A 19,259-nucleotide genomic window follows, 5' to 3' on the forward strand; every position below is an offset into this window, starting at 1 on the left:
TAACCATATATCCGACGCCATATAACCGTAGTTAAAAAGTGTACGTATACGTATGCGTAATCCACAATTGCATAGGTTGGTCGAGTACGCAAGCGCGTACGCAGGACGCATAAATGGAATCATTTGCACAGAAATTGAAGCGCATTGCGCATTACGGATTAAGTATGCGTATATGTATACGTATATGTATACAAATACGCATGCTGATTAGGGACAAATTAAATGGAATTTGCGTCTAAGACCACAAGGTGAAAGTCCCAATGTTTCATTAATCAAATGTTCCTTGGAATACAAATCCGTTGTATAGCAAGTAAACAGAGCTTTTTAGCTTTTTTGATTGAATATGATTTCATTATGCAATATGTACGTTAGCGTGCGTGCGTGCGTGTGTGCGTGTGTGCACATGCGTGCGTGTGTGTGTGTGTTCTCTCTGTTTACAATTCATTTTAACCGACTGCCAAACCCAGACATTAAACATAATCTCAGTAAGAACGGAGTCAGTTTCTTAGCCTACAACGTTCGCACAGTTTGAATCTGTTTTCTTTCTGCGATGTTATTTTTTTTCACTTAAAGAAGAAAAACTGTCATTTCTTTATCAGCTTATCCTAACACAAGATGGTGTGATTATTTTTGAAGGGAAGACGCTTCTAGGAAGAGCTGGGACTGTCTGGGAAAAAGTGAACGACCAGTGGGTTACGAGATCTGTGCATGAGTCTTGTAGCACGGCTCCTGATAACGAGGAATAAACGCCGACTTGTTCTAAAAGACCTGCATCCGCTCGGTCGCCCGGCTACCGAATGCAGACGAGGATACATCAGAGAAAAACTATTTGATTGGGCAAGCAGACGCTCGCTTCTGTGAATGGGCTGTGATAGCCCAAGTTGCGAACACGAAAACCAATCAAGCACGGCCGTAGTGATGAACGTATTGGCAGCGATGGCACCGGTGTGTCAGTCGTGTGGTTTTACACCGACCGCGACGTTGTTGACGTAGACAGCGGAATGATAATCGTACGTGTCGAGAGTTTTGACAACTGGACCTGAAAGAAATTCGTCTTATGTTGTTTATTGTTCACTGGGTTTTTTAAATATAAGTATATTATTATCTGGATTACTCGCAAAATTTGAAGAACTTTTTTTACGATTGGAGTTACTTCTTGTCAGTGCTTCAAAATGGTAAGTGGAAGAAGATTTTTTAAATCTGTTAATAAGCGACATGTTTTCAGGATTTCTCCCAAGGGTTGGGTAGGGTGGTAGGGGTGGTGGGAGGGTGGGGGCGTTATTGTTCTTAAAAGAGTACTTTTTTTTATGTTGGTACATGTTTATATATATAAAAAACCGTTTAGAAATAGGCATGGAAATCAGCCTCAACACTTAACTTTTCAAAAGTCCAAAAGTGTCAGTGATTTTAAAACCTATATGTGGATATTGTGGTCTTAAATGTTCTATTTGTCGAACTATACCGGTTATCATTTCCTTCATTTAATCATCACTAAATCTTTGTTATAGTAACACTTAAAGTTATACTATATATTATACTATATCTTGCTAAATAGGTGTATAATTAGTATTCTTCCCTTCCATCCAGTGCTCCACGACTGTTATATCAAAGACCATGGTATATGCTGTCCTATCTGTGGGAAAATGCATATAAAAGATACCTTGCTGCTAATGGAAAAAGTAATTTAGGTTTCCTCAAAGATTAAATAAAAAATTACCTAACATTTAACATACAATAGCAGATGATTTAATAAATCAGTTTGCTCGAATGATGTCGTTGAAACAAACTTGAACTTTAATTAGTATTCTATCACTGCCATTGTTGTGCATTTTTTTTTGTATTACTTTTTTTTGTGGAAGTCGCAATTCGTTTTTAACAAGTATTTACACGGGTTAATGCCGTTTGTCTCTCTGCGTGTACACTCCAGGTCTAAATGTCTTGATGGATGGTACAGAAATCTGCTTGACAGAAGTAGTGTGTCCACTATGATTGGCTTCATGCCAAAGGTATAGATCAAGATGACCCAAACCATAATTTTATTTGTCAGGGAATTCCAAATTGACAGAATGTCGTGTTTGCTGCCGTTGTTACGGTTTTCATGAAGACATAGCATTTTTAGGGACTGAAGACGCCATATAATCGTAAATAAAATGTGTTGAGTGCGTCGTTAAATAAACCATTTCCTTCCTGCCTTTTAGGGAGTGAAATTACACATTAAATACCTATTCTTGATTAGAATAGCAATATCTGTGTATACCACGTGTTTCCGATAATCCTAATGTTTTTACTTTTAGTATCTCAGGCCTAAGGTTATTTCCTAATATATATTATTTCGTACGTACAAATCTACAGGGAGGTGTAATCCAGCTTGGGTTACTAGAACACTAGGAAGATGAGAAACACGTTGCATATACATTGATATTGGAAAGAAGGAAATGTATTTAGAATGTAACATTAGTCGCTGTGTTGTTCGGAAAGGAGTTCACTGGCAGCATCCAGTATCAAGATGGTCCGTTTAGCCACAAAGCACTGGTTTTCAGTTACCACACGGGTGAAATACAACTCTGATATAAACACATTATAAAACATCATTACATTGAAACAACGTCAGACAGACGAGAGGCGGCATGTAGCTTAGTGGTAGAGCGCTCGCCTGATGTGTGATGGGTCGCAGGATCGATCACTGTCTATGGACTCTCTCTCTGTCTCTGTCTCTCTCTCTCTCTCTCTCTCTCTCTCTCTCTCTCTCTCTCTCTCTCTCTCTCTCTCTCTCTGACCAGCCTATGCTCTACAAAAATACACCTAGTTCAGCATATATGGGCTAGTCTTTTGTTGCTGCTTTTTGCCAGTATATGGATAAACAAGGGTCTAAAATAATGATACTTTACGATATAAATAAACTCATGATAATTTATAATATAAGAGATCTTTTCATATTTGTCCCACTCTTCCAAGACAGACGTAAATGATATGAAGGATGGGGTTATGGGATGCAGGAGCGGGTGGTTTTATTGACACTAAAAACTAGAAAGACGAAACATATTAATATTGAAAAAATTCATGTAGCCTGTTATATATTTTAAGCGGTACTATGTTTACAACGACAACAGCTTGCCATCCTCGTGTTATTACCAGTGTGTTGTGAAGCTAATATAATATACTGACCTCTAATTAATAGCGCCGCTGCAGTGAAATGAAAGATATGAAGATAGAGATGATGATTTCATTTCCGACGAGTATACTGGCTGCTCTCCCGGCGAACACGTGCTCGTGGATCAGTGCACATCTGTCTTTGTTCTAGTTATTAATTTCTCATGGCACGCGGCCTCACAAGACGCAGCTTGTGTACAGTGATGCATTATAGTTTCCAGTAAACTGTACATAAACAGACTTAGTGCCTTTTAAAAAGGGACGTTTTAAATACTCTTAGGCCAGTACAGTCCTTTGTGTCTTAAGTCAAAACCTGATTAATACTCTTAAACAATGCACTACAATATTTAGTTCCATTAAACATGCAGTCTAAAACCAGTACGGTCCTTATAGTGTGTTAAACCAGTATAGTTATAAAAATTCTTATATAGACCGGCACAGTCCTTAGTGCCGTAACCCGGTAACGTTCTAAAAATTCTTAGACCAGTACATTCCTTAGTGTCTTAATATTATACAGTGCTAGTACCGTTATTAATACAATCAGACCATTGCAGGTCTGAATACCCTTAGACTAGTAGAGTTATTGGTGCTCTTAAATCAGTATAGTTCTAAAATGCATTTAGACCAGTACAGTCCTTACTGCATGAAACCATTTCAGTTCTAAATACTTCCTAGATTACTACAGTTAGTGGGCTGTTAAACCAGTACAGGATGCATACCACCAAATCATCCCATAGACAACAATAGTAACGTATGTGGCTAAAATTTCTACATGCAGCATATCAATCGACATAAACACCACGGATATAAATACTACCACCCCCTTAAAGTATAAATATATAAATAATATCACACCCTTAAAGTGAATCAGAAAACATTGAGGGTCAAGCTGCTCCTTTCAGAGACAACGTGTAGCGTCTATGACAACCCTAGTTCCGCACAAAATTTAAGTACTTCTTTTTACAGGTACCCCATACATGTTTCAAGCACAAGGCTACTTTATACAGTGGTACTCGATGAAATAAAATTGCATACAGTTTTGCCCAGATGAAACTAATTCAACCAACACACTCACATTTATCACAAGTCGCAGGACTTGTGGTGTTAACTTCTCTATCAAAAGTTATTTCATTTAATACTGCCCATATGTACAGTTCTAAATATCTTTAGACCAGTTCAGTCATTAGGATCTGAAATCTTAAACGTTCTAATTACCTTTACACCAGTACAGACCTTGGGGCCTTAAATTATTACTGTCCTTTAGACCAATACAATTCTTAATCAAGTTAATGCGTTACCCCAATAGTGTTCTAAATACCTTCACACATGTACGGACCTCAGGAATTATTAGTGTCTAAATATTTTTAGGCCAATATAATACAGTTCTTATGGGATTAAAATATTAACGTTCAAAATACCTTTACACCAGTCAGAGCATTACATCAGTACGATTCTAAATACCTTTACACCAGTCAGAGCATTACATCAGTACGATTCTGAATACCTTTAGACCAGTGCAGTCAGAGCATTACATCAGTACGCATCTGAATACCTTTACACCAGTGCAGTCAGAGCATTACATCAGTACGATTCTGAATACCTTTAGACCAGTGCAGCCAGAGCATTACATCAGTACGATTCTAAATACCTTTAGACCAGTGCAGTCAGGGCATTACATCAGTACGATTCTAAATACCTTTAGACCAGTGCAGTCAGGGCATTACATCAGTACGATTCTAAATACCTTTAGGCCAGTGCAGTCAGGGCATTACATCAGTACGATTCTAAATACCTTTAGACCAGTGCAGTCAGGGCATTACATCAGTACGATTCTAAATACCTTTAGACCAGTGCAGTCAGGGCATTACATCAGTACGATTCTAAATACCTTTAGACCAGTGCAGTCAGGGCATTACATCAGTACGATTCTAAATACCTTTAGACCAGTGCAGTCAGAGCATTACATCAGTACGATTCTGAATACCTTTAGACCAGTACAGTTCTTATGGCCTTAATTTATTAACGTTCGAAATACCCCTAGACCAGTGCAGCTAAGGCATTACAACAGTACAATTCTAAATACCTTTAGACCAGTACAGTTCTTAGGGCATTAATTCATTCACGTTCTAAATACCACATGACCAATGCAGTCAGTGCTGTAAAAACGTAATGTTTAAAGTCTAGTCCGCCATCGGCAAATATGCCCCAAATCCTATCTATAATACGCCGCATTTTCCTTAGACATCGGTCAAAGCCAGTAGCCGGATCAGTCAGGTTTAACGCTAAAGTCTAATTAATTATTCATTATGTTATCACAAAAGCACGTATTTGCAAATGTTGGTGTTGGTCAAGCGAAAGGTATGTAGCTTCAAAAGTTGTCTCTGGTGTAGGTAAGTGGTGGAGGCCCCGTTTGAGGTGCGAAGGGTCATGAGGTCGATCGCTCTTGGTGGACGGTATTTTAACTGTCTCAACTAGTTGTCTGTCGGTGGGACGTCAGTAGGAGTTGTATGTGTTGTTTCGTCTCTGGGAAAGTGTATATAAAACTATGCTTGCTGACTTAGGCGGCAGCAGGTTTTCTCTCTCATGTTGTAAACTATATATGTAAACCACACCCAGTTGTTAGACACTAAATAGGCTTAGTTTAAAAGGTGTCGTTAAAAATCTTTTCAATGCAAAACTACTTTGTAGCTATTATTTAAATCGACATACCCTCATAATAAAATCATGCAAATGTTATAACTGAACAATATCGGTTTTATAAAGGTTTTCATTTTACAACAATATGAGATAAAGCTCAGTGAAATCGGATTTTTGTACAGAGAGAGAGAGAGAGAGAGAGAGAGAGAGAGAGAGAGAGAGAGAGAGAGAGAGAGAGAGAGAGAGAGAGAGAGAGAGAGAGAGAGAGAGAGAGAAGAGAGAGAGAGAGAGAGAGAGAGAGCGAGAGCGAGAGAGAGAGAGAGAGAGAATATTTTAAAGGCGCGGACCCTCGTTTCATCCCGTGAAAATGGACACTAAGTTTAGTTCATCTACAAACCTGCAACACATTTGGATACGGTTATAACAGAGAGAAGCTAAAGTCTGTGATGTTTAAACAGGGACGTATCGTCTGAAAGTAACTAGAGCTTGTCTCGTTAACCATTACTTCTTAGACGAACGTGCGTTTTTAGAATTATTATAAAATACATTTCAGGATATTACTAAAACCTGGATGACCAGAACGACTTCAGGTGCACGAAAATTATTATTCTAAATAATAAAATGTAAGTATTTCTAATTTAAATGATAAAAAACGACTTTAATAGTGAACAATACGCCGTAGTGTTTAAAAACTAAGGTATGTCACCTTAATACATGTATACACCAACGAATTATTGTCGAACAGGTTCGGCTTGTGGGGTGATTATCACACTCACCTGGGGTGCGATAGGTCATAGAACGCGATCCCTAACGGTGGTTCCAAGAAGAACTCCACCACTGGCATATACTGTCGGTTAGAAAATGCATGTAATAAATATTTTGCCAGTAGCCATGACATTATTTCGCTCCACGTGATAACAATTTAGATTAATGCGAACAGCGGCACGATTTTAGTGTTTGCTCAACTTGACTTGTGTTAAATTACAAAATGTGATTGTCTCTTCGAGGAAAGAAAAGGACTATTTGTTCAACGAAACTCCATTACACATTAAACTAAGGCTATTTTGGTGTCTAAAGGCGAGACCACACGATACGAGTGCATCGTGCGAAAATAGCTGATTGCATAGCAACCGACGAAATCGTAATGTTTATCATGTCACAATCGTCTATCATCGTACGAGGTACTCGTATTATGTGTTACCTTTGTTTGACATCTAATGGTCAAGGTCAAGGTCAAAGGGTTTTACGTGCACGTTCAGAGCAAGCTGTTGTAGCGCACGCCTGTCGTGGGCACAGGTGCCGGCCTTGGCCGGCCTCTCTGTCCAAGACAGGAAAGGACATCTAATAGCCGAGATGTCCTTTCCTGTCTTGGACATCTAATAGCCGAGATCTATTTTTGTACTCGGGTATCGTTAAACATCCATTCATTCATTCATTCATTCGTATCGTGTGACATCGCCTTAAAATGTGGTTATTTCGACAGTTGCTCTGAGTACTGCCATAGGCTACACCTACCGAATAACAGCAGAGTATCTTTTGTAGATCCCATATAAGTTTGAGTTTGTTTTGTTTAAAGACACCACTAGAACACATTGATTGCTTGTAATTACCTATCGGCTATTGGATGTCAACCATTTGGCATATCTAACACGTAGCTTTCAGAGGAAACCAGCTACATTTTTCCGTTAACCGCAAGGAATCTTTTATATGCACTTCCCCACAGACACACCGGTCTCGATGGCGTCGTGGCAGGCCATCGGTCTACAGGCTGGTACTGTCGAGGCATGGGATTTTTAATCCAGATACCGACTCCAAACCCTGAGTGAGTGCTCCGCAAGGCTCAATGGGTAGGTGTAAACCACTTGCACCGACCAGTGATCCATAACTGGTTCAACAAAGGCCATGGTTTGTGCTATCCTGCCTGTGGGAAGCGCAAATAAAAGATCCCTTGCTGCCAATCGGAAGAGTAGCCCATGTAGTGGCGACAGCGGGTTTCCTCTCAAAATCTGTGTGGTCCTGCACTATATGTCTGACGCCATATAACCGTAAATAAAATGTGTTGAGTGCGTCGTTAAATAAAACACTTCTTTCTTTCCCCACAGACAGGACAGCACATACTACGGTTTTTTATATTTCTAAGGACACTGGTTGGGATAGGAAAAATCTAATGGGTCCGCTGAGGAGGTTGGTTCCCACGACCGAAAAACCTCATATGAACGCTCTATCGACTGAAGGGAAAAAAAAGATGGGTCCGCCAAATTCCGTCCATCCTTCGATCTATTGTACTTTTGGCAAACGCCATTCCACTGAAATTAGTGATGTTCTAAGGATCGATTATAATCGAAAATTGATCGGCTTGGCTCTACTCATGTGATGACCGATTATAAAACATCCATAATCGATAACTGGGGTTGGTAGAAGATATTAAATAGTTAATAGGTAAAAATTAGCGATTTGTAAGGATTTATTCCGGTGAAAACAAACATAGGTGCATGGTGACTATAATTCAAATCCTTCCTTCTTATGTTCATATCATTCTAACCGATGATCGATGCTGAAATTCAAACCGACTGGACTTGGACTTGGTAACGATTTAACGTGCACGTTCAACGTAAACTATTGTAGCGCACGCCTCTCATGGACGCAACTTCTGGAGTGGGCCAGTTCTTTCATCCATGACAGGAGTCCAACCGATCAGGTCAGGCCAGGCCAGGCCAGGTCAGGTCAGGTCAGGTCAGGTTATGTGATAACATAATGAATAATTAATTAGACTTTAGCGTTAAACCTGACTGATCCGGCTATTGGCTTTGACCGATGTCTAAGGAAAATGCGGCGTATTATAGATAGGATTTGGGGCATATTTGCCGATGGCGGACTAGACTTTAAACATTACGTTTTTACAGCACTGACTGCATTGGTCATGTGGTATTTAGAACGTGAATGAATTAATGCCCTAAGAACTGTACTGGTCTAAAGGTATTCATAAGGATTAATGTGAACATTCAGAACAAGCTGTTGTAGCGCACGCCTGTCATGGGCGCAGGTGTCGGCCAGGGCCGGCTACTCCGTCCAGGACAGGAAGTCCAACAGACTCCCAACACTAACTGGAATACATCACTCTCGTCCAACTTTCACGGTGTACGTCGAGTCCAAACTGTAGAATGAAAAAAAGGAGTAAACACAAAAACAACAGAATACCGCGACTGCAGGTACGTTTGAAGGCTTCGGGAAGTCTTATGACATCCGTGTACGGTACCGGTCTGTCGCGCCCTCTGACAATGGACATTCCTGGCGTTGATGACTTGTCAAAACAGTGATATTGTCTGAGACAGAGATGTAGTGAGAGGCGTGTGTAGACTGGTACACGGGTTTGGAATGAGATGCAGGTAGGAATGCATTGTTTATTATCAGTTCAGTTTTGAATTGGAAACGAAGAGATTGGAAGATAAGTAAATAAAGTTTTGTTTTCCTTTTTTCACTATCCGTACATCAACGTGAGACAGATCCGTATGAACCTGGGAGGAGGGGGGGGGGGGGTGGGGGGGGGGGGGGGGGGGGCGGGGTGTCAGGGATAAAATTCCGGCCTATCCCCCTCCTTATTAATGACTGTTCCCAGTATTAGATACTGTGCCCCCTCCACAAACAACACACACTTCATTTGTCGTTCCTATGGTCTTGGCAACAGATTTTCGAAGATACCTTAGCGTTAAAATATCGTAAAACCGTCGTAAGCTATGACAACACAACGACGCATACGATGGTTTTACAATAAGATAAGTTTTGTTTTAATATACACCACTAAGAGAAGAAAACTAAATTGTTTTTATTTCCAGTTAATCGCCGTTCCATCCCACTCCTCCGATAACTTCATAATACAATCAACTTTCAATATAGCGGTATTCATTATATTCAAGTTCCGGCAAAGTTTTATTGAGAACAAACAAGCATCAGTTTTATTTCGATCGTTACTCGTACCAGTGGCGGATCTAAGGGTAACCCCAGGGGTCCGGTCCCCAAATTTAAAAACATATTCATTTTTTTTTACGTTGTAGAATCCAGTAATCTCTTCGGGAACGTTAAACGTTGTAGCCTTCGACCAAATGTCATTAACACCCCCCCCCCCCCCCCCCCCCCCCCCCCCCGTCCAATGAATTTTCTGGATCCGCCATTGCGCTCTATTAGACGTTTTGTCAAAACTGAAGCGCTCAGTTATTATCTTCCTTCTTTGTCCACTTAGAATTAAGTACCCTGTCGGCCATCTGCGCCGTATGTTAAGAACAACGGTTAATGAGTAGAACTTGTTAGTGGACAGTGAGAGAGGTCAGAAGAGGCCTAGTCGTCTAACACATTTGCACAGTCAATGAAACTCGCTCTGGGCGAAACACAATACTGGGATGCGAACACAGCACCTTCCAGTATTAAGGCCTGTGGCTTAACCAGAATATTATGGATGCGAACACAGCACCTTCCAGTCTTAAGGTCTGTGGCTTAACCAGAATATTATGGATGCGAACACAACACCTTCCAGTCTTAAGGCCTGTGGCTTAACCAGAATATTACGGATGCGAACACAGTACCTTCCAGTCTTAAGGCCTGTGGCTTAACCAGAATATTACGGATGCGAACACAGCACCTTCCAGGCTTAAGGCCTGTGGCTTAACCAGAATATTACGGATGCGAACACAGCACCTTCCAGGCTTAAGGCCTGTGGCCTAACCAGAATATTACGGATACGAACACAGCACCTCCCAGTCTTAAGGCCTATGGCTTAACCAGAATATTACGGATGCGAACACAACACCTTCCAGGCTTAAGGCCTGTGGCTTAGCCAGAACATCACTGACTACGATCGACACTCACCTGGTAAATAAAAGGCCGTGGTATGCATTGCCCTGTATGTGGGGAAGTGCATACAAAATACCGCCTTTGTGCTTTTTAAAGGAATAGCCTGTCTCTCTTTCACACACACACACACACACACACACACACACACACACACACTCTCTCTCTCTCTCTCTCTCTCTCTCTCTCTCTCTCTCTCTCTCCCCCCTCCCTCCCTCGCTCTCTCTCTCTCTCTCTCTCTCTCTCTCTCGCTCTCTCGCTCGCTCGCGCTCTCTCTCTCTCTCTCTCTCTCTCCTCCTCTCTCTCTCTCTCTCTCTCTCTCTCTCTCTCTCTCTCTCTCTCTCTCTCTCTCTCTCTCTCTCTCTCTCTCTCTCTCTCTCTCTCTTACCAAAGCCGTTGTGTCTACATTCCTGCACATGACATTTTTCTGCTGTTTTCTGTAACAGTAACATATGTTGCAGTACATGTAGTGAGTTTTCTGTCTTACTAGACCAAGTGTCGAAATATACATTTGTGAGACATCATATGCTTGAAGATCAAAATGTGCTGAAGTGTTGTTAAACATATTTCTTCCCCAAATCCTATATAGTAAACTGTTACTTACAGGTATTGAAGCTTTGAACTTTTTCGTTTTAGAATTATATGTTTTATATTGTTTAAAAACCAGTACAGTAAAAAAAAAAATTTTTTGGATATAACATATAATATCTTTCTTATGCTTATAATCTTTTCACAGTCTATTACTTTGTTAAATAAGCAAGATTATATGAATGAAAAAAAGAGCTTTTCATTTCAAGTTATTTTTCGTGCTTATATCCAATTAAGGTTCAAGCACGCTGTCCTGGGCACATAACTCAGCTATTTGGGCTGTCCGTCCAGGACACTGGGTAGTTGTTAATTGTTAGTGATTAGTGAGAGAAAATATGGTGTAGTGGTCTTACACATACCTATTGAGTCGTTAAAACTCGCTCTGGGTGGGAGCCGGTACCGGGCTGCTAACCCTGTACCTACCAGCCTTATGTCCGGTGGTTTAACCACGACGCCACCGGAGCCGGTAAAAAGAGCTAACATTATATATGTATGTATATATAGTGGTAAAAATATACATTGAGTCCATTTAAGAAAAAACATCAATCTGAGTAGTTTTGAGCAACACGAGATACTACTAAGAACAATGGACATAGTTTCTGGTCTGTTGATCTTGAATTGATTTTAAATTGAACCTTACAGCATATTGTTACACCTATCAAAGCGGTAGGTCACAGCTTCGTTTCGCATTGCTACGTTTACCCCCAATCACTTATCGTCATGCCGTTTCAAATTCTATTACAGTTTGGATCAAGATTGCGTATGTGGACGACGGCTTCGTTTCATTGTGAATAGACTCCTCGTTACTGGTGGCTGTGTGTGTCCTCTACAGGGGAGCGGTCAAGTGTATATCTGGCAGTCTTCGGAACATTCAGCTGGCCACTTGTTACCTCTGCTTACCTGAACATAAGGTGCCATCACGTCTAGAAGTTGGCAGCCACTGCGTCTACCAAAGCAAGGTACTGTTGGTGTTGAATTTGTAATACAAGAAGTGTGCTTTAATACAAGGAGTAGACTTTAGTAAAGGTCGTTGGTAGCTTCAAAACCATAACATTGATGTGTAATATTCTATCTGGATAGTACGGTAGTCATTTGTACTTCTTGGGCGTGCTTTTGCAGTTAGCAGTCCGTGCGCCTATCGAATCTGAGTAACGTTGGTAGTGAATCAGTAAACTTCTAAAGCTCGTTGTAAAATTCCAAAACAACCAAACTGATGTGCAGTGCTTGGGAAGTGTGTGATGGAGTCTTAGTTCATTCCCAAGTGTAATTTCAAAAGCAGTATTCATAGATTTTATGTCGTGAAATTTCATTAAACAGTTGTTACAACAATAATGTGCATTGATGACATCATTTCGTATCATTCAGATGTTTTATACGTGATTTTCTTTTCGACTGTACATGGATTCTAATAATAAGCTCTCATAAAAAAGAGATCAGTTTGAATTTGTAACGTCTGTCTCAAGTGAGACGCGATATTTGGAATATTGACTCTTCATAATTGGAACCAAAACCTTTATCTTACTTCATAACTGCGGGACTTGGATTTGTTTGCTTGACGCGGGACTTGGATTCGCTTGCCGCGGGACTGTGCCTTAGTTCTACGTCTGTGATATTTGCCGAGGATGTACGGTCTGGTCATCGAGGCGATCGTGTCGTATATCCAGGAGACGTACGGGGAAGATGTATGGACCAAGATCCAGGTGAAAGCTGGGCTGGACAGTGAGTGTTTCTCCACACACGAGCGCTACTCCGAGTCCATCATCCCAGTGATCGCTAACGCCGCCGTCGAAATCACCGGCGAGTCCTACGACAACCTCTTGGACTCGTTCGGAGTTTCCTTTGTATCGTTTGTGGGCAAGTATGGCTACGACAGAATGCTCAAGGTCCTGGGGAGGCACATGCGGGATTTCCTCAACGGGCTGGACAACCTGCACGAGTACCTCAGATTCAGCTACCCGAAGATGCGGCCGCCATCTTTCTTCTGCGAGAACGAGAACAAGAGTGGACTAACGCTACATTACCGGACTAGGAGGAAGGGGTTTCTCAATTACGTGATGGGTCAGATTCGCCAAGTGGGCATCATGTTCTACAACACCAAGGTGGACATATACGTCATATCAGAGGAGGAGTTGACGGACGGGACACAGCACGTTATTTTCAGACTGCTGTTCAACAACACGGCTTTCAAGGAGCAGCAGTTCAAACTGTTGCAGGACAATTACATAGAAAACATTCCCATCTCCTCGGAGCACATCTTCAACCTGTTCCCCTTCCACGTCGTCTTCTCCCGTAACCTGCAAATCAAGAGTATCGGCGCGGGCTTAGCAGCCGTCATGCCAGACATCATGGGCACGAAATTGGAAGAGCACTTTGAGCTGAAGCGCCCCCTGTTGCCGCTGATGTGGGACAATGTAAGTACTTGACGTTTTATTTAGTTATTTACTTGTAATCCCATTTCCCCCTTTCCTTTTTCTCGTTTGAATTCCATCTAGTTTTATCTTTCAACTTATTTCACTGTCCACCTCTACATCCCAGTCCTTGTCTCTCCATCCGCGACAGGTACTTGTCTCTTGTGGCTATCCGTGCCACACACCTACCCATTTACCATCAGCTTTTAGCTGTGGGCGTAGCTTGACAAAAATCAGAGCGTGTTCAGTAGTTACTTGTGACATTGTTAAGAGGCATGTGTAATCACCTAAAATGCTCCTCTATTACCGGCGGTCGTTAGTTAGTATTTGACTTTTTAAATACTAATTACCGACTTTGATAGAGAGACAAAATCATCAAAAGCACTGCTAAAACATTGCATTCTAATTTTAAATAAACAAAAGTAACTGCATTGTAGATATCCACCCAATGTGTTGTATAAATACACACCTTTGTCTGTAGTAAAATATAATTTGATAAAGTCGAAAATCAATTATTATATGTTAGTTAACAAAAGTAATAAATGAATCTCATTATGTTTAATGGTTAGCTGTCAAAGTGTTTCTAAAATCATGGAAGATGAATTATGCCCTCTCTGTACAGGAGACAATATTTGCTTACTGGGTTTTTTCAGCAGATTATTTCATCAGTAGAAAGTTTTAAGAAACAAATAACAACAACAGAAAAGTATTTAAAACTTCCAGAAGAAACAATACAAACCCCATATGATTATTAAATGTTTATATATTTAACAGACACTGAAAGCTAATTAAAGCAGTCTTGTTTGTTCCTGCTGTTACATCAAGTTTGATTCTATGAAATTAACAAACACTTATCCAGTGATAGAAATAAGAAAGAAAAAAATGCATGGATGAGAAGGAAAAGTTAAAGCCCTTGGCTTTTCTTTTTAAACTAATTCGCTTGTTACTTTAGGATTCAATGAAAGCCAGTTAAATTGTTCTTGAGCATAATTCCATTCAGTGCACGTCGCTGGTTTTCAGCTTTCACTTTTATCTGAAGGCCTGGAAATAATTGTTTGGCTGTGCTTCTCGAAATCACCTGTCATAAATGAAAATATGCCCGTCACCAAATGTTAAAATAATGTTACTGTTGTTCTTTATTAATCATATACTGTTACATATACTAGTATGTACAAGTTTACACGATGCAGTGAATCTCCTCTAAACAGTAGCCTAACCCCATGGGCCAAATTGGGCCCAAGTAAGTTCGATGGGTATCCTGGTTACAGGGGTTTGGATTGAGTACAACAATTGCTAAAAATTCTGATACTGCTTTGTAAACAACATTTTACTTGTCCACCGGATAACTACTACGGCAAATTATGCTTGTCCGAGTAAATTTTCACTTGTCGGGACAAACGGACAAGTGCTTATTTCGAACGCTGCTTATCTACGAATATAGTTCAACAAGTAGCTTGATGTCAAACAAACAGATAAATAAGTCTATGCTCGTGTAACACGCATTTCTGAATGCATATTGTACACGTATAATTATGCATTAACCTGTGCACATTAAAATGTGGCATTTATTGCCTCTCAAGTTAAAATCTGTTAACATTTAAAACATACTAATTATATGAGGGACAAAGTGATTCAGTCAGTTGTAATTTTAATTCATTTTTTGTTTATTCACTTTGACCTTTAAATGTCATCGTCACTAAGCCAGATATATACTTTGTGTGTTTACAATAGCTGCATAATGTAGTGCACAAACAGTGTTGAGACAAGCCTTTAATGTTAAAGTTTCTTTTGTTTAACGACATCACTAGAGCACATAGATTTATTCATAATCGGCTTTTGACAGTCATAGAGAGGAAATCCGCTAAAAAAAAATCATTAGTAGCAAGGGATCTTTTATATGCAGCATCTCACAGACAGGATAGCACATACCACAGGCTTTGACATACCAGTCGTGGTGCACTGGCTGGGACGAGAAATAACCTAATGGGCACATCGACGGGGATCGATACTAGAGTGACCGCGCATTAAGCGAGCGCTTTACCACTGGGCTACGAGTCTTTAACATGGTCATAATATCAATAAATTAATCGACCATTTGACTCGGGCTTAGTCTTTAACATGGTCATAATATCAATAAATTAATCGACCATTTGACTCGGGCTTAGTCTTTAACATGGTCATAATATCAATAAATTAATCGACCATTTGACTCGGGCTTAGTCTTTAACATGGTCATAATATCAATAAATTAATCGACCATTTGACTCGGGCTTAGTCTTTAACATAGTCATAATATTAATAAATTAATCGACCATTTGACTCGGGCTTATATCCACCGAAGGTTCAAGCACGACTGTCTTGGGACATCCTCCGAGTTTTCCGCGATGGATGTGTCGACATCAAGGGGGGGGGGGGGGGGTACTTGTACATACTAAGATATGTTTTGTATCCGTACTGCAGGGGTTTTTCTTGGGGTAGCAAGAAAAAAGTATTTATATATATATATATATAACCCATACAAAAAGAAAAAAATCCAAACAAATCAGACGATGTTTGAAACCGAATGAAACAGGACACGTTGAAAATAATAGTACTCTGTGTCCACTCATGACTTGATAGGAAGCACATGGTTCATTATCCAGACAAGGATTGACGTCTAGCTAATTACATGTGCTGCTGTCATGCTATTGTTAAAGAGAGTGGACTGTTTTAACTAAACACTGGGGTATTTCCATACACTGATACATATATGAATATAATTATTACATGAATAAATGTTGGATTATAAGTTTGTCACAATATTAAAACAAATGAAAAAACAGATAGTGTGTGTGTGTGTGAGAGAGAGAGAGAGAGAGAGAGAGAGAGAGAGAGAGAGAGAGAGAGAGAGAGAGAGAGAGAGAGAGAGAGAGAGAGAGAAGAGAGAGAGAGAAAAAAAGGAGACAGACAGACAGAGATAGAGGTAGAGAGACAGAGACATGCATACATACAGTCAGAGAGTGAGAGAGAGAGTGAGAGAGAGAGAGAGAGAGAGAGAGAGAGAGAGAGAGAGAGAGGGAGAGAGGGGAGAGAGAGAGAGAGAGAGAGACAGACAGAGAGAGAGAGAGAGACAGAGAGAGACACACAGACAGAAAGCAACAGACAGAGAGAGACACATATAATGAAGCAGTGGTGAGAAGAGGGAAAAAAACCCCGAGATAATAGACTTGGAGATGGAAATAATAAGTAGCGTAGATATATAATTAGATGTATAGAAGATAATATTAACAATACTTCATATTCGGTCAGTAATCCCTCTCCCCCCTCCTCCACATGCACAGGAAAGAAAAAAACAATAAAATACATCTCATATTTCCGGTAGCTGACGGGGCTATGTAACAATTATTGGTCACTTCCATATCGACCGGTCGCCATTCGGAGCAGCGCCTCGTGGGGTTTTTCCGCAATAATGGCAATATCTGTTTGATCACACACGGCTTATTAGATCTGCTAGGCCAACCATCATGCAAACAGTTGATTCTACAGATTTAGTTAGACAAGCATCGAAAAAATACATTGTTTTCAACTTCTCCTTTCCTTTTGGGGATATTTAAATGGAGATATTTAGTTACGGTTATCATCCGTTTTCATGTTTCGCTTGTTTGATTTTTTTTCTTTCAAAAATATCCGAATAGCTAACGATGACGACGATCATGATAATGGTGTTAGTAAATATTTATAAATAAGTAAGTCATAATATAATTATAATTGGAAATGAAAATACTGCGGCTTCACCATTCATCTCATCATCATCCATGTTTGTAATGTCAAAAAAAAACACCCAGAAAACCCCCAGAAAAAACAAAACAGAAATTAAAAAAATAATAATCATAATATAATGGTTTTAAAATTAATGGATGGTTATCTTTAATGTTTTTTAAAGGTGTACATTTTCTTTTTGAAGGAGTCACGTAGAATACTAAGATTTGATATTTTTTTAAATTTCAGTTTCACACAAAATAAGACGATAACCTTGTTTTATTTCTTGCAATATCACCTCAGTTTTCTTATCTAGGTCAAACAAATCTCGTCAATGCAAAATCAGCTAGTTTTTAATAATCTTCACGTATTCATTGTCAATCCAGGTCTGTTATTAAAAAGACTCGGTGCTTACGTAAATAGTGTCACATAAAACGAAATAAAAGAAAGAAGTATGTAGCAGTTATGAGCTGTATATTATGGATATTTCACATCAGCGATTTTATACTATAAGCTATAGGCATTTTTGATGGTATTATATTATTATATGTTGGTCTTAGTTCCTTGGACATTAAATCACGGATAATGAATATTGACTGAAGTTGACAGGGATATCTTAAGAGGATCGATTGAAAGGAAAATATCTCAGCACATTTTAAACAACGGCTAAAAATAGGAGAGAGAGAGAGAGAGAGAGAGAGAGAGAGAGAGAGAGAGAGAGAGAGAGAGAGAGAGAGAGAGAGAGAGAGAGAGAGAGAGAGAGAGAGAAAGAGAGAGAGGAAAGGGGCAAAGAAGAAAACGAAAACGAAAAAACGAAATTAGGCCTAATTGTAAAATATAAAAGGAAGTATAATTTATTTTTCGGGAGTGTGGACAATTACCCACTGCGTCACTCTGGTTATAGCCATTTTTAAATAAACTAGTCAAGTACAGCCAGTCGTGGAGCACCGAGATGGATCGATACTACAACATAAAGCACTACAAGCGTACGCTCTAACCACCACACAATATTGAGGGTTGGGCGGAAGGTTTTAGGGAGAAGGTATAACTTTTTAAAAAATGACATCTACAGTGTTTCAAGGGACAGTAGAATGAATTATTTACAGGCAATGATCACCAGAAGAAAAATCCACCTAACTAAAATACATTATTACACAACCACCCCCCACGCCCCAAATATTATTAATTTCGTTATATCCAGCCGTTAAGCGCTGGATTTTCAGGATTATTGGAAGTTTAGGAAAGGGGTGCGTACCACCATCACCCCCTGAATTTGCGCCTGGACGTCGATCCCGCTAACCAAAAACGTTTGTTTTGTTTAACGACACCACTAGAGCACATTGATTTATTAATCATCCGCTATTGAATGTGAAACATATGGTCATTTTGACACATACCACGGCCTTTGATATACCAGTCGTGGTGCAATGGCTGCAACGAGAATTAGCCTAATGGGCCCACCGACAGGGATCGATCCTAGACAGACAGACGCATCAGGCGAGCGCTTTACCACTGGGCTACGTCCCGCCTCCGACTACCGCTAACAATGCCCGAGCTGCACTTGTCTTTACTAATAGTACTTCCTCACTCCGGACTGACATTTGTTTTCGCCACGCTGCTAATATACGTATATATAAGGAATCCCTAGTGGTTATATTGTTTGCGAGACAAGAGACGCGCTATCTACGAAATCAAATTAATAACGTCATCCCAATATCCTCCTCTCAGAACGAAACCAAGCTGACTGGCAGAGAAGACATTTCATTTGATGGCTGGCATCATTTACTTCACTGCCATGATGTGTTGCTGTGTGGTATTCTTTTACCGAAGACAGCGCATTGGCGGTTTGGCATTTGGGCTTTAAGAGGATTGTTTTCTTTACTTATTAAAAAAAAA

General features: G+C 40.0%; 1 protein-coding gene across 1 annotated transcript in view; it reads left to right on the plus strand.

Moving 5' to 3' along the window:
- Nucleotides 1-12,605: 12,605 nt before the first annotated feature.
- LOC121381713 (soluble guanylate cyclase gcy-31-like) overlaps nucleotides 12,606-19,259 on the plus strand; it is a 117,220-nt gene continuing 110,566 nt past the window's right edge. The window contains exon 1 of the mRNA XM_041511060.1: nucleotides 12,606-13,628. Coding sequence (XP_041366994.1) covers nucleotides 12,840-13,628 — 789 coding nt within the window. The 5' untranslated portion in view covers nucleotides 12,606-12,839. The remainder of the gene's footprint in view (nucleotides 13,629-19,259) is intronic.

This window comes from Gigantopelta aegis, chromosome 9 (assembly GCF_016097555.1).
Source record: "Gigantopelta aegis isolate Gae_Host chromosome 9, Gae_host_genome, whole genome shotgun sequence".
Classification (NCBI taxonomy): Eukaryota; Metazoa; Mollusca; class Gastropoda; order Neomphalida; family Peltospiridae; genus Gigantopelta; species Gigantopelta aegis.